This window comes from Paralichthys olivaceus, chromosome 5 (genome assembly GCF_024713975.1).
Source record: "Paralichthys olivaceus isolate ysfri-2021 chromosome 5, ASM2471397v2, whole genome shotgun sequence".
In the NCBI taxonomy this organism is placed as follows: Eukaryota; Metazoa; Chordata; class Actinopteri; order Pleuronectiformes; family Paralichthyidae; genus Paralichthys; species Paralichthys olivaceus.
The window spans coordinates 27,866,591-27,882,271 of NC_091097.1; the positions used below are offsets into that span (position 1 = coordinate 27,866,591).

The window sequence follows — 15,681 nt, forward strand, 5'->3', positions numbered from 1 at the left end:
GGAATTCCCTGAGCCTGAGCCATGAAGCCCAGAGTGGAGAAGACAGCAAACCCAGCAGTGAAGCTGGTGCAACTGTTGAGCACACACAACCACAGACTGTCCCTGCACAGACAAACACACACAGCTTTGAAATGCCCATCTCTGAGATCTTTGACATTAATGAGGTTAATATAAGAAAGGTAAAGTGCAGATTTGAGCTAAATTACATTCCTTCATTCTTCCCCCCAGTATTGTCATGATTCAGTTGTTCTTATATATGTTTGCAGATATTTTGGGAGAATCTCATATTTTTTATTTAATTGCGGTGAGTAGTGGAATGACATGGATTCAAATGATCCGGCTGGCCCAGAGTCAAACTAGAGCTCTTCCAATGCCATGCATGTCAGAATCTTTCCACTTAAAAAGGTTTGGGTAGTCGGTGCACTGCTCCTCATTGGTGGTGCAGATCAGGACAAACGGTTGGAGGGGTTGAGATTGTGGATTGTTTAACCTATTTTTGTTCTCCTGTCCACATACTTAATTCTTACCCCTGGCGGCAGTGCCAGCAGTGTATGATTGATGTATGAAAGTGCTGCACATAGATGCACTGTGTGAATGTGTGTGTGAATGGGTGAATGGCAAAACTGCTCTGCAAAGCGCTTTGATTGGTCATCAATACTAGAAAAGAACTTTATAAATACAAACAATTTAACAATTTAGTAATGCTTGCTTTCTGAACCATTCTGTTTGGCTGTCTGTCCACCTGATCAAACCTGCTTTTCTTTGTTTTCAGGTCTGCCATTTTCTCCCTACCTAACATGCTCAGCGAGCACACTCCACAGCCCACTCAGACTGCACCCTCTGGCACTGTACTATGTGCCTTGTATTGTCTGGAGAATCTCGTCTGGACTGAAACCTCTAGTCTTGCTCTACAGCTTTGTGGGGATAAAATTAGGTTGGACTGTGTTGAGTCAAACTCCAATAACACAGCTTCAACAATGTATGAATGGAACACATTCAAAAAGACAATCAAAACATATTTGGTGTGTTGATCAAAAGAAAAGTAATTAATAGCAATTATGAAAATTGTGTGATTCATCCTTGATAGGGTTTTTTGCATTCCATCAATTATCATTAGAGAGCAATTATGGCTCCCTGTTTTTGCATTTAAGTCTAATATTACATAAACACAGAATGACAGGACATTAAGTTGCAGTACATAGGGTGAATTTGGGTAATTTTGACTTGTGTGACTTATTCCTTATTCTATCTGTTTTACATATTAGATCAACATATATAACTATTTCTGTAATCTTTAAGATGTTTTCTAACATCACCAGAAGAAATAATGGAGATATCATACTCAGAAGAGACAAGACACAGCTTTTAGTGTTCATGGTGTAGAAAAAGAAAATTCTGCTATAAAATTCTATATTTGATAATCTTGCACAGGTCACTTTGTAATCTGGGACACTTGTATTTGGCCTTAATCACCTTTCTTTATGAAAGTCAAGTTCAATATTACCATATTTACTTATACATATACATGTATATATGTCAAAGGATGGGAACATTGAAGCAGCAACAAGTGCCACAGCAGCTTATTTGCACCAGGGCAGATCCGCATGAATATGGGAAAGAGAGAAGAGAGTTTTATTCTTTATTGGACTAATCTGTAAACTAAGAATGGGTAAAAACAACATATGTTTTTCTTCACAAATGTTTTGCACACAGAGCGGGGGAAGTGAGTTCTGTCTTTATTTATTTATTTTTTTCATGCCATGTGCTGCAAAATGTATACAAATGTTTTGTACTGTGTTCATTCCTCTTTATAGACAGTCTATGGTTCATTCATAAATATAATTCATACAACATGGTGTGCTGGCATGACTCTATGGGGATATGTCAGAAAAAGAGGAGAAAATCCTTTTTGAAAATATCTATTAGTCTTAAAGGGATAGTTCACAGAAAATAAAAATGTCCTCATCTACTCGATAGAGGGGTGGGTGAAGTGTTTGATTTCATAAAACAATTTAGGTAAACAGCGTTGCAGCCAAGGTGACCCCTTCTTCAGACGTAATAAAACAATATTGTTATGGAAAATCTGCTGATCGATGGTCAACTCATCAATGAAGAAAGCATTCAGGATGTCTTGTGCTGAAATATTTATTGAAGCCTGGCCAAGGAGAATATCAGAATTCATCCACACAACATCTGTGCATGATGCTCCCTCATACTCTGAAGTCTGCTTTCCTGCAGTCACACTTTACACCCCAACAGATCATTGAATCTATGGCTGTGCTTGTTCCTTAACAATCAAACGTATTTTCTAGTTCTGGAGACAGTATTGCTGCTTACGCAGTCTCATATCTGTGATGTCTAGGGAGTGAAGGCTTTGACCTTCGCCAAGCTCTGACACTTCCCAAACACAACAGCCTGTTGCACTATGCCCCAGAAAGGAGAAGAGACAGTGTCTATGAAAATTTCAGAACAAATACTGCTCGTGTGGTGTCATCCAAGTGTTCGCAAGCCCTGACATTAATATTCGATTGGAAACGCCTTCATTTGGCTGCAACACTGTTTACCCTTGAAACTCCAAAAGTGTTTTGTGGACTCAAACACTTCACCCACCCCTCCATTGGCATAGCAGTGAGTGGATAATCAGTGAATTTCCATTTTTCAGTGAACTATCCCTTTAACATCTTAATGTGCCTTAATACTCTAGGTATCCAAAATTGGCTGCCAAAACACAACAAACTGGTTTCAGATCTGGCACTGGCTCTGAACTGCCCCTGGAACTTGGTGCCTCCTCATTAACTGTATAAATAATTTACCTAGGAACTGCCCATGTTATTTGTTACCTCCACACTTTGAGAAAGGCTGCTCTAAAACATGTAAATAAAAGAAGAATGAAGCCTATCTAAATGTGTTTTCTTTTGTACTTTATTCAACATCCTGTCTATTCTGTTTAATACATGTTGACCCTGTTTGGCCCTCGACGTGGCCCAGCTTTTAATTTTGGCCCTCTCTGTGATTGAGTTTGACACCACTGGTCTATACAGTAGTATGTAGAAAGTTTGAGGAAACTTTGTGTTCAGCCTTAGATGCATTAGTAGGACAACACTGTACTGCAAGAAGGAGTACTGTCTATTATCTTCAAAATGATGAGGGAACAACACCGCATGTTAGTGGCAGTACAACAAGCGAGCATTTGCAGTAGTTGTGGCTCCTCCCTCTACAGTCATATTATTAACGGATGACTGAGATATGTGCTGACAGTAGTGATCAGCGCATTGAGGAGGGAACACAGACATGGAGACCAAAGTGAATAAAAGGGAACAGTGGATAAAGAAAAGGGAATATATTCTGGCAGCTGCAGGCCATTTGGTAGGTCTGGGCAATGTGTGGAGATTTCCCTACCTCTGCTATAAGAATGGAGGAGGTAAGTTGAAGGACTGTAACTATTTTTTGAGAGATGATAAATAGTCAAAAGGATTAATGGTTAAAGTCACATCCCTAATCTAATAAGATGATATATCAGTGGTTGTAAGTTGAAAAAACTACTGCAATGTGGATTTCCACGTCCTCTCTTCTGTATCTCTCTGGAGCTCCAGACAAAACAGGCAGGTTTTGTTTGCCTTATTAGCAATGCCCTCTGTTTGGCATTTTTTTGGCAGCATGCTCAGGCTGCCTGGGCAGCTTTTAGTTTTAAGCCAAGAGACATTTTTTTTAAATCAAATCTACTTCCTATTAAAAAATAAATCTCAGAGAGAGCCACAGGATCCCTCTCCCAAGACGGACGGAAGTGCAATAGATGCCACGTGTAATGGAGAACGGCAGAAAAATAACAGTATTTACAACATTGATTAAAAGAAACAATAATAATGAAAAGTGTGTTTATGTTTGATGGAGTGAGGCCACAGCTCTGAGGAAGAAGTTGTTTCTCAGTCTGTTTGTGCGGGATATTACTGTCCTGTCTCTTCTCTCCGATGGCAGGGGGACAAACAGACTGTTGCCTGGGTGGGTTGGGTCCTTGCTGATATTGCTAGCTTCTTGTGTAGACGGCTAGCATATACTGTGTCCAGAGTCGGGAGCTTGGTTCCCACGATCCTCTGTGCTGTCTTGACAACTCGGGCCAAGTCTCAAAAAGGAGAGCCTCAGTTGAGCTTTGATGTGGATTCCCAGGAACTTGATGTCATTCACACTGTCCACTTCCTCGCCGTTTACATGGAGAGGGGGAGGTGTGGTCTTCCTGGTTCTCCTGAAATCCACAATGATCGCTTTGGTTTTTGAGGTGTTGAGGACCAGGTTATTGTCAGTGCACCACTCAACCAGATGTTGTACTTCCTCTCTATAGTGCACTTCCTCATTGTCTGAGATCAGTCCTACTATAGTAGTGTCAATAGCAACTTCACTATGGTGTTAGAGGAGTGGATGGGTGTACAGTCATGAGTGAACAGGGTGAAGAGAGCAGGACTGAGCACACAGCCCTGCGGTGCTCCTGTGTTCAGGATGATAGTGGAGGATGAGTGGTTGCCCATTCTGACGGTTTGTGGTCTGTTTGTGAGGAAGTCCATAATCTATGAGCAGAGTATGGTGGATAGTCAGAGGTTTTATAGTTTGTTTACCAGTTTGTGTGGGACTATTGTGTTGAATGCAGAGCTGAAATCAACAAATAGCATCCTGGCATATATATTTGAGTGCTCCAGATGAGACAGGGATGTATGAAGTGCTATTGAGACAGCATCCTCTGTAGATCTGTTTCCCCGGCTGCCCAGATCAGTGGGGATGTTGGCCTTGATGTGGGAAAGCACAAGTCTCTCAAAGCACTTCATTGCAATTAGTGTCAGGGCTATGAGGTGATAGTCGTTTTTCAGGGTGCGGCCTGATACCATGTCTGTTCCTGCTGCTTTGGTGATATCAATCTTGAACAGAGTGGATCTCACCTGGTGGCGCTGTAGAACGAGTCCTTGGTGGTGAGCATGGTCTCAGTACAGAAGGCTATATAAGCCAGGACAGATGAGCTATATTCCTCCAGGTCTGTGCTCTGCGCAAACAAGTCCCAGTCTGTGCTTTCAACAATCCTGCAGTAGTGAAGTGGATTCTTCCCTCCAGACTAGGACAGTTGGTCTTATTCTGCAGATTAGAGGTCTGTAGGATGGGGTAAATTCCAGTGAGATGTGGTCTGATAGGCCAAGGTGGGGGGATGGTACCATTTTATGTGTGTCTGGGATGTTTGTGTAAACCTGATCAAGAATGTTCTTTTCTCTGATTGGAAAATTAAAATTTTCTGCAGTTTGGGCATTATAGTCTTAAAGTCTGTATGGTCTCTAGAAGTACACCAGTTGTTGTTCGCGTATAAACGTACTCTTCCGCCTTTGCTCAACAGTCCTGTCCACTCTGTAAACACTGCGGCCCGCTAGTGCGATAGCTGCATCGGGATGGTGCTGTGGAGCCAGGTCTCTGTGACGATCAGAGACTCGGTATTGATGGTCTGTGGGGGTACGCTCATAGCCTAGCTCTGAGGAGAGGTGAAATAGTGTAGTGTGAACCAGGCTTTAAAGAAACATTGTCTGACCAAACAATAATTTTGAATGGAGATACCTTGGCCTCCAGGCCTACTCTAAGGAACCTATTAGATGAGGACATGTCTATTTTACTTACACATAAAACAAGTCTTGTGGACAACCTTCTTCCACCTGCACAAAATTATGAAAATTAAAAACATACTTTCACAGGAGGGTGCCAACACGTGCTGGACTAAACTCTGCCCAGTTGCAAGTGACAATCATTGTTTCTGATTATATTGCCACTGTCAAAAGCATTTTTGTGTATTTACTACTTGTTTAAGGCCACTGCTGTACATGTATGTTATAATGATAATAATTGCTTACAAATAACAAGGGCTATCTTTGCAGTTTGCCACAGTGGGCAACAACAAACTGTGAAGGTGGCTCAGAGAGCACCTCCAGGTGAACCAGGGGGAGTTTATTGGCACAGCTGAGATTAGTTGGCCAATCAATTCTCCCTGGCAGAGGAGGAGAAACACAAAAGACACATTAGAAGAAAGAGACCACGCTGAGCTGCAGAAAAACTGCTAGACCCTTTAAGTTTAGCGTTTTGAATTTATGTTTGTTGCAGTTATATAAATAAAATGTTAGATCATCTCTGGCTGCTGTGGGGAGACCCCGGTGGCAACGTCCTTCACCACACAAAAATGTAATGTTTTAGTGTATATGGACTGAGCTAATCACCATACTAAACACGAGTAGATCTTTAAGTTGTTGGAAACTTTCCTTTGAGATTCAGCTTCATGTTGTCAGGACTGCATTACAGTCTTTGCAGCTTCCTTTCCCCTTCAGGCTGACAATCTGCCTGTTCTACCACATTCCAAAGGTGTTTTCACGTCTCACTCTTCTTAGCACTATGGCACATCAAAATACCTATAGCCTACATGTCGTAATGTCCTCTGCAAGAAGAATTTTGCATCAGTGAACATCCCTACTATTGTTAACAGACAGGCATACTTGGATAGTATAATGCTGACATGCTCAGAGAGCAGTCATTTCGAATTCAGTGCCACTAACTTCTTGAAACATCAGCAAATCTTTTCGTAGATTAGATAGGAAATATAAGAATTAGGGGAAAAGCTGATTGATTAATCTGCAGTGGATGGACAAATGCATGCATGGATAGATCCAAAATTATTATATCTTTTTATTAGAATTCTATCAATCCATGTGTGAGTGTAAATCATCCATGCACTGACTTTATCAACAGCTGATGTAATGCAGCCTATTATTGTGTGTGCAGGTGTCTTCATGTTGCCTTATATCTTCTTTGCTGTGCTGTGTGGTGTGCCACTCTACTTGCTGGAAAATACGATCGGTCAGTTTACACAGGAGGGTGCCATCACCTGCTGGACTAAACTCTGCCCAGTTGCGAAAGGTATTTATCATTTATAATCATAATGCCAGTGTCAGAAGCATGTTTGCATATTTACTACTTGTTTGGAGACCTACATAGGCCCACAGTCCATCCATTGCCACAATGGGCCACAACAAACATTTTTTTATTGTATATACACTATGCATGAGCTAATCACCATTCTAACACTGATTTGATCCTCCAAGTTGAAGGAAATGTTCCTTTGAGACAGCTTAATTTTGTAATGACTGCATTACACTGTTTGCATCTTTCTCAGCACACTCAAGCTGAAAATCTGCCTGATCTACCATATTCCAAACGTGTTAGTAATTGTACAAGTAACATTAAAAATATGTGTAAATCCGTGTATCATTAATTCTTTTCATATTCAATTAGAAAACCAAAATGGGAAAATTACAAACCAAGTCATTATTTTCGTAGTTTGGATTTTTTGGGTCATGTAAAAGGAAAGCAGATGAAAATTCTGACACGACCGGAAAAGTCGTCGAGTCCCAGGATGATGGTTTAATGCCAGCAACGTCGTCAAAGCAGACCCTGCCGCAAACTCTACATGAACGCCAAGGTGAAACGAAAATACCACTTCGACTACACACTGTAGCATTCTGGTGTGACAGACGAGACATCGGTTCTCTTTATCTCCACTTTATTTCTATAACTTCGTGGTCACAGCCCGCTCCAGTTCTGTGACTGATATGTCTTTTTCGCTTAAGGCTCACACTCATTTCAGAGCATCGCTGGATACCCATCTGCTGCAGAGTGGTGGAAATCTCTGCATGCAACTTGCCAGTTTCAAACAACTTTTTAATTCAATTTGCATATGGTTTCAGTGCGGCCATAGTGTCGAGACCAATTCACGGGGGATTGAATCACTGCGAATTTGTTGCAAGTTTATCTTGTGCAACACACCTGCTTTTTCATTTCCTATTTTTGATCTGAGCAAAAATTCCACGCTACGAAAAATGAACAGTTTTTGTATCAGATTTTTTCAATTTTGGTTTTCTAATTGGGCCGAATGCTGCTTGTTCTGTGACAACAAAAAGAAGTACGGGGTAAATAAGCGCCAAAAAGCAAGGCACAAAAAACAGTTCAATCACTAAGCCAGGATATGTTACCACACTAGTGAACACTAGTGAACAGGCGATCTAGCAAAGACGGGAGAGACGAGCTGGGGTCTTGTAGACTGAGTGGAGTTGATGAGGAGATGAAGCTCAGCTGCACAGGCAGACAACAGGAGGCCTCGCCCAGCTCCAGGTAGATATGGACAGTAAAGAGGGGTAGAAAAACTGGTCCTTACACAAATACATATTTGACAAGCTGTAAACAGCAAATGTTTGACTTGTTCATATCAAAATAACAGCTTACAGGTTAATGACAGCTACATATTGATTTAATTTGTTTTATTTACATTTACTCAAACTTGTCTATCACTATCGGGCTTCACTCACATACATACATTCTGACATTCACCAATATTCCTCTGAGGGAATTGTTCTTAGGTAAGAAGAGAATGTATGCACACGCAAAGCACACGTGCGCACACTTGAATAAAGAAGTGCTAATGCAAAAATAATCAGTTATCATTTTTCTTCAATTCCATAGTTGTATAATGATATTTAAATGACCACTCTAATTTAGCATTCATAATATTTTCCTGCCATGTTTCTTTATCGCTTATAATTATAAATAAAAAAGAAATGCATCACTTAAAAAGTACAGACAGATCACCTTTGCTGATCAGGAATAACTGGCATGCACTTTCACTTTACAGAGACAATGAGATTTAGTCACTATAAGAACACAGAACTTTCTTGAAAAACTAATTTTAGAAAAAAATTACAAAGATTTTGCTGAAAGAGGCCCAATGTCTGTATGGTCATGAGCAGTTTTACAAGTATTACTGTCATTATGTAGCTGTCAGATTTATTAGCTGTATATTGCAATAGGACTATGATACTGTATTTTTTGTGTTATCTTACTCCAGGAATTGGCTATTCTATCATGGTGATCCAGCTGTATTCCAGACTCTACAGCATTGTCCTGGCCTGGGCCCTCCTCTACCTCATCAACTGTTTCAGGGCCACTCTGCCCTGGGCTACGTGCAACAATCCCTGGAACACAGGTCAGCATTGATTTTTCATTGATATACACTAAACCATGTGCATGGATCATTAGGGTTCATAAAGTGCAGAGCACAAGCACATTAAGCATGTGTCCAAAGCTTATCCGAAATTGGGTCTTAGAGGCAGCTGACAATTCCAGTCATTCCTCTGCCCAGCCATATATATATGAAGTCCCTCTAGCAATATCGGGTCTACCTCTGCATCTCCTCCCAGTTTGGTGTGTCTGGTAAACCTCCAATGGAAGGAACCCACAAGGAATCTTGATTATATGCCCATTGCCCAAGCCACCTCAACTGTCCCCTTTGCAGATCCAGTGCTCTGCATGACATCTATTGCACCTTTGAAATAGATCTGTCATTTGTGACTCTTTGAGGTTTCTATTTTTTTCAGCAGTTTTGGTAGTTTTTTGGGACTCGTTGAGGGTTAAGGGCAAATTGTGATTTGGGCTATATAATTTGGGCTAATAAAAATTCTTTATTGATTTTGTCATGAAGGAAAGCAGTTATACTCGAAGGTCCCCACAGACATCCACACTCCACCCTATCTCTATGGCTGAGCCCAGCCACTTGATGGAAAAAAAAATAATTTTGGGTACTTGTATTTGCAATCTTGTTTGTTTGGTCAATACCCAGAGCTCATGAACATAAATCAAGGTCAGAACATAAATGAACAGGTAAATCAAAAGCAAAGCCTTATAGCTCAGCTCTCTCTTCACCACAATGGTTCAGTACAACACTTGCATCACTGCTAATGCAGCACCAATCTGCCTGTCTATGTTGCTCTCCATGTTCCCCCAAGATGCTTCACATGGGGCAGCAATTTAACCTCTACCTGGAGAGAGCAATCCACCATATTACGGAAGAGAACCATGCTGATTCTTATCCTGCTGAAAACTGCCCCAGTGCACGCAAAAGGTCATGCTTTGATAAAGCAATCAGAATCACACTACAAAAAGCAGGGATGCAAACCTGATGTTCCCAAGGATTTCCAGGATCCCACAGGGTTTCCCCTGAGGACCCAGTAATATGCCCTCTCCAGATCCACAAAATAAATGAAGACTTAGTGATCATACTCCCACAACATCCACAGCATACCAGCAAGGGTAAAAAGATGGTCCACAATTCTATAGCCAGTAGAGAATCAATATTGCTTCTCCTGTATCGGAAAAAATCTTATCACAATATTTGTTTTCATATCAGTCGATATCGATATATATCATGATAGAAATCAAATAACCAGTAAATCCTTTTTTTTGTTCTTCTTATGTACAAATGGTTTTTTTTCCTATGCACAAAATAGTTTTTACCTGCTTGTAAAATCATCCTGTGCCACTGCACTTTACTTATACCATTTCATATAAACCACTACAGTGAAAAGGTGTATATAATGTACTTACTGTATATTTTTATATTTAATTATTATTTTCTGTATTTATTCTACTCCCATTTTATGTTTCTTTATTCTCTTGTCTTGCTCATTCTGACCTGCCTTCTGCTGTAACAACTGAATGTTCCTGGTGTGTCTTATATTATTTTATCTTAAATCAGCTCCACTGCACTGAGGCACATTACTCCACTGGTCAACATGTGATTCTGCTCCTGTGCTCTTTTTTATTCACTCACACTTACAACTGATTTATAGAAATACTTGCTGAATTCATATTTATGTTCCTGGATAAACAGGGCGTTGCTTCTTCTGCAACAATTAAGTTAAAACACTGCGTTGCATCGTAATCTATGTCTCGCACTGTGTCGCAGTTTTAAACATGTGTCTCATAAACTCTAGGGCAAACCAAACAAACACAAAGTAAACATCAGTCATGTACGTGTCCTAATAACTTCTGATCAATTATGGTGTTTATTGTTAAAAGTGTCAAGAAGTTCCACCTCAAAAATTAAACAATCATCACGAAAGTCCAAAAAGTGTAGTGCAAGCGCAGGGTGTTGCCTGATTTTTCTACACTCCTTTATAGATATTAGGGCAGACCAGGGGTTTGATGTTTGTCTACTCCAACATCCATTTTGTTTGGTTGTGAGTGGTGTTTCAAATTGCTGAAAGATGTATTTTGTCAAGAGCATTTTTGCAAACGCATCGACAGTCATTTCACATAGGATTGATTATATTGTCCCTGTAAAAGTAGGAAAAAGAAATGAATGAAGTGGACACGATGTTGCTGGCTTCAAGTCCAAAGTGAGCAGCAAGCAACTAGTACCATCTACTGGCCAAACCCGGAACGCCAGTGTGATTACAACTTTATCTCTACACCAAAGCAATGGATTGCAGATATCACAGATGATTAAACCTTTGTGAATAAACATTAGGAAATGACATGCATTTTTCCAGTGCATCTTCCCAAAATAATAAAGCAGATTTAAGTGTCTTTCTCACAAATTTCAACATTAAGGGCACAGTTTCCCATTAAATATCCATTACACTGACAGCCTTTATATGATCACTTTCTTAAGATAAGGGACATCAATTTTGTGAATGGTTTACCCAAATCTTTGTGTAACGATGCACTACTAAGACCCTAGAGAAGAACAATCTACTTAGACGACTTAATGAATGACACCAGTAATAATAGAGAATTACAAAAAGTTATTACAAAATACATTCATCATAGGAACCTGGGCTGCACACATGTAGTACAAAATCTGTTCATTCAAGGCAAAGCAAGTTGAAACTACCTTGTTTTGTTTAAAATCCAAGGGATGTAACACAAGGGATGTAACACATGGTGTTAACACATGGTCCTGGGTCAGAAGACCGACAGCATTGGTGAGATCCACACATTCAAGGTTTGCCATGTCTAGTAGAGGTCTCTAGTGATGCTCAGGAGCATGCAAATTTTCAATGCACGCACAAACAAAGCCATATTAATACTTGTGTCTCTTGGTTCTGACCTCAGGAACAACTAAAAGGTTTCAGTCAGTGGATATAATGGACCTAGTAGCAGTGTTCCACTTCACAATTCAAAGAACTAGTTCAAAGTTTAGTTCATGCAGATGAAAATGAACTAGTAAACGTTCATAGTTCTTTCTTTTTTTTATGTACATGCTCCAAACTTACAATCATGTGTTTAGTTATTAATCGATGGTGTCAATTTAACACTGACTCCTGACTATGCGTCATGTCTCATGTTGTACTGAGCACAACATGTTGACAAGTCATTTTTCATGATGTTTAAATGAGTCTCATGAACTCTGGAATCAAACAAACACTGAGTTACTTCATGTACTGATCAGGTCCTGATAACTACTGATGAGTGTTTATGAGTTAAAGTGAGAGCAGGTCAGAGTGGAGGAGGAAACAGAAACTCCAGCTCAGTTTTCACTGTTTCCACTGTTCAACAAAGTCCGGCTGCTTCACGTGAACGGGCTCTGATCTCACAGCGTGTGTCTCTCTGAGCGAGTCAGTTGGAGTGCAGCCCTGGGGCCTATGTGTGTGTGCACTGTCTGAAAGCACACACACATTGTCATGAGAGGTTACTTGGGTGGGGTAGTGCAATATAACTGAAAAAACAGAAGGTGAAGTTGTATTTTTCCATAAAATCGAAACTCTCAATCAGATTCTAGTCCAACAACAAACATAAAACCTCCTGGAGAAAGTGGTTCTTTACACTCAACAGAATTAGATTACATTAGAATGTTCATTTTACCCTGACTATTTCCTCTTAATAGTTCTTAGTCAGTTGTTGTACTTTCCTGAATTTAGTTTTCCCGTTCAAAGTCAGTTTGCCCAGCTCCTTCTAGCCGTGTGCTCTCTGTCTCTTTGCCTCTCTCCTCTCCTCTGTGAAGCTCTTCAGTCCTGCTTCAATTCCATGGCTTACACACCTGCAGCTGGGTGGGTGATGAGGCATTCTGGGAGATGAAGTGTGTGCATCGCTGGCCATTTTGTGATGTGGCAGCCGATCCTGTATGGAAATGTAGCACCCCTCTACATGACCCCTTGTGATGCCACTATATAATAAGACTGATTTTAATTTTAATCTTTACTTTTCAAAAGAAAGGGCTTTCTCATAACTCGGCGACAAAAATGAACAAACTTACGTGAGATATCACTGGGGTACTTATACTTACTTGTTGTTTTGATGCAGTGAAAAGGGATTGGATCTTTTCTCCACAGGTTATTCACACTAGTAGTAGAGAAGCAACACTCATTAATCAAGCTAAGGCAAATAAGATGCTAATTATATTTAGCCCCAAAGATGCAGTTGTCTAATATTTTGCTGTCACTGTGTAAAAGTCAGCCAGCAGTCTTGTTGTAATCATAGTCCATGATCAGCTGACACGATCCATCATAGGCCTGGAATTACGCATCACAATAGGAAATTTAAGGTTGGTATAATAACAATAATACAAATAATTCTGTAACAGCCATTGCCTGTTAACCCCAGGTCCCCTCGTCAGTGAACCACAATTTTTAATTATAATAGTATTTATTTTGAATTTTACAGACACACAGCCATGCGCGCGCACACACACACACACACACACACACACACTATTGCTCTTTCGAGCAACCCCCTGGTCATCTTCTGAAGTCTGTGTCAGGATGATGTTGTTGCCTGAGGCTAGGCTGGGAATGTCCACTACACCAAAATATAAAATAATTCCTTTACCTTGATTGCTCTCTTTTTATGCAATCAGAATCTCTCTCCCATGACACCAATTACCCAGCGGCTGTTGTCCATTCTCATAGAGAAATTGCTGCACATAGATGCACTGTATATAAATGTGTGAATTTAAAAAACTGTAAAGTGCTTTGAGTGGTCATCAGGACTAGAAAAGCGTTATATAAATACAGACCATTGACCATTTACCCTCCTTTGACAACACACATACAAAAAAGGTAACTTTTGCTCAAACAGAGTTCTTATACCCCTGCCCCTCCACCCTTTCTGGCTTCACTTTAGCGCTGGGCAGTAGTGATATGCTTGACATTGACCCAAATGTTTGACTTTATTTAATTTACTGTGGCATCGTCAGACTCTTTCATTATTGGACAGGATTCCGAATACAACATTTTTGTTGGACTATTTATTTGATTGAATTGAAGGTGAAGAATGGGGCCAGTAAGGGTTCAGCTTCATATTTGCCCAATTTCACATTGATTGGGATGTACAAAGAAATGATGAGTCACATGTATGCATAGCTTCATACATTCTAATTTTATAAGCATAATTATTTGTTATTCTCTCAACAGACAGATGTGTGGACCTCACCTCTGTAAACTGGACTTCAGTACACAGTGGCAACCTACCAGTAAATTGGACATCTGATAATCTCACCAAGTCTTCGGTCTCTGAGTTCTGGGAGTGAGTCTAATGTCACACTGAGCTCATTATAAATTAAGTAGGGTGGCAGTAATCGATTACATGTGTAAAGTGTACTCTGTACTTCTTGAAGACAGTGATTCGACACATGTGTAACCACCACTCACTGTCTGGTGTCCCCACACAGGAGAGGAGTGTTGTCCATGTCCGGGGGAATAGACGAGGTTGGCACAGTGAAATGGGAGCTGCTGTTGTGTCTCCTGGCCTGCTGGGTGGCCTGTTACTTCTGCATTTGGAAAGGTGTTCGCTCCACAGGAAAGGTCTGTTAAGAGATCAGATGTGCAACTTTTGCTGGAAATGTTATTAGGTGTAAGAAATGGAGACCTGTTTTTGTATCCAGCATCTCTGGTATTTTCAGTTGAGGGCTACAAAAGTACTTGATCAGGAAAACTTCATGCTTCTTGAGAATTGAGATTGATTTATTTTTATATTTATATTCCATTTACATACATAACTCTTTCTAGGCTTAGGGTTAGGGCCCATCTCGCTTCTTAGGGTTTGTCTCATTCTCTGTATCCAAACAAATATGGATCATCAGCATGTCACTTAATCACATGATGTAGCCTCTTAGACTTTAGTTCACTGACTCTGATTGAGGCCACACCATGGTGGAAACATTTGCAATTACAAGTCAATTAAAACATCCTCATGCACCACGGTGCACCGTGCAAAGCACAGTGAAGTGTCCAGTGCACAGGGACAGTGACTTTGCACATTTGGCAAACTGGTGACAGGATATGCCTGGCACATCTTCTACCATGGAGAAATTGAGATGTGCTTGGTGTGTTACCGACGAAAATTAACCAAACATTATATTAAACATACCTTATCCTTCCCTGTAAGGAGTGCACTACACAACAGTGTAGAGTCATTTTGGCAAGGGGTGACTGCTCAAGTCCTAGAGTGAGAGAGGGGGGCTGTCAAAAGTGGCAACCAAGAGTGACGTTTTGAAGCCAAGACTTTTGAATTTGATCAATGCCATCTTGGCAATTTGAAGCCAGGCTGAGGTAACCATATTTAGACAAAAAGCAGGAGCTGGGTCTGACCTCTGACCTCTCATCCCGAGGACTTTAAACACGCCCACCTACACCAGCTACTGACTGCACTGTGAAGTAGCTGCTAACACAGTTAGCTTCCATCATCTGAGGTAAAGTTTGTAACATCCACATATTTCCACAGAGTTGTAGCTGAAGTTAGCCGGTAAGCTAATGTAAAAAAAATTCTAATACTGTGTTTTAATCAGCTGTTCCATTAACTGTAATGAATAATGGCTCCTGGACTTTTGCATCTTAACTCTAT

The 15,681-nt window shown here is 40.5% G+C and overlaps 2 protein-coding genes across 4 annotated transcripts in view; both read left to right on the forward strand.

Annotated features, from left to right (window-relative positions):
* LOC109642464 (G2/M phase-specific E3 ubiquitin-protein ligase) overlaps window positions 1–15,681 on the forward strand; it is a 333,983-nt gene that overhangs the window by 73,927 nt on the left and 244,375 nt on the right. The window lies entirely within an intron of this gene.
* LOC109640442 (sodium- and chloride-dependent GABA transporter 2-like) overlaps window positions 3,273–15,681 on the forward strand; it is a 34,907-nt gene continuing 22,498 nt past the window's right edge. Inside the window, exons 1-5 of the mRNA XM_020104440.2 lie at window positions 3,273–3,421; window positions 6,793–6,927; window positions 8,909–9,046; window positions 14,253–14,364; window positions 14,510–14,642. Coding sequence (XP_019959999.1) covers window positions 3,292–3,421; window positions 6,793–6,927; window positions 8,909–9,046; window positions 14,253–14,364; window positions 14,510–14,642 — 648 coding nt within the window. The 5' untranslated portion in view covers window positions 3,273–3,291. The remainder of the gene's footprint in view (window positions 3,422–6,792; window positions 6,928–8,908; window positions 9,047–14,252; window positions 14,365–14,509; window positions 14,643–15,681) is intronic.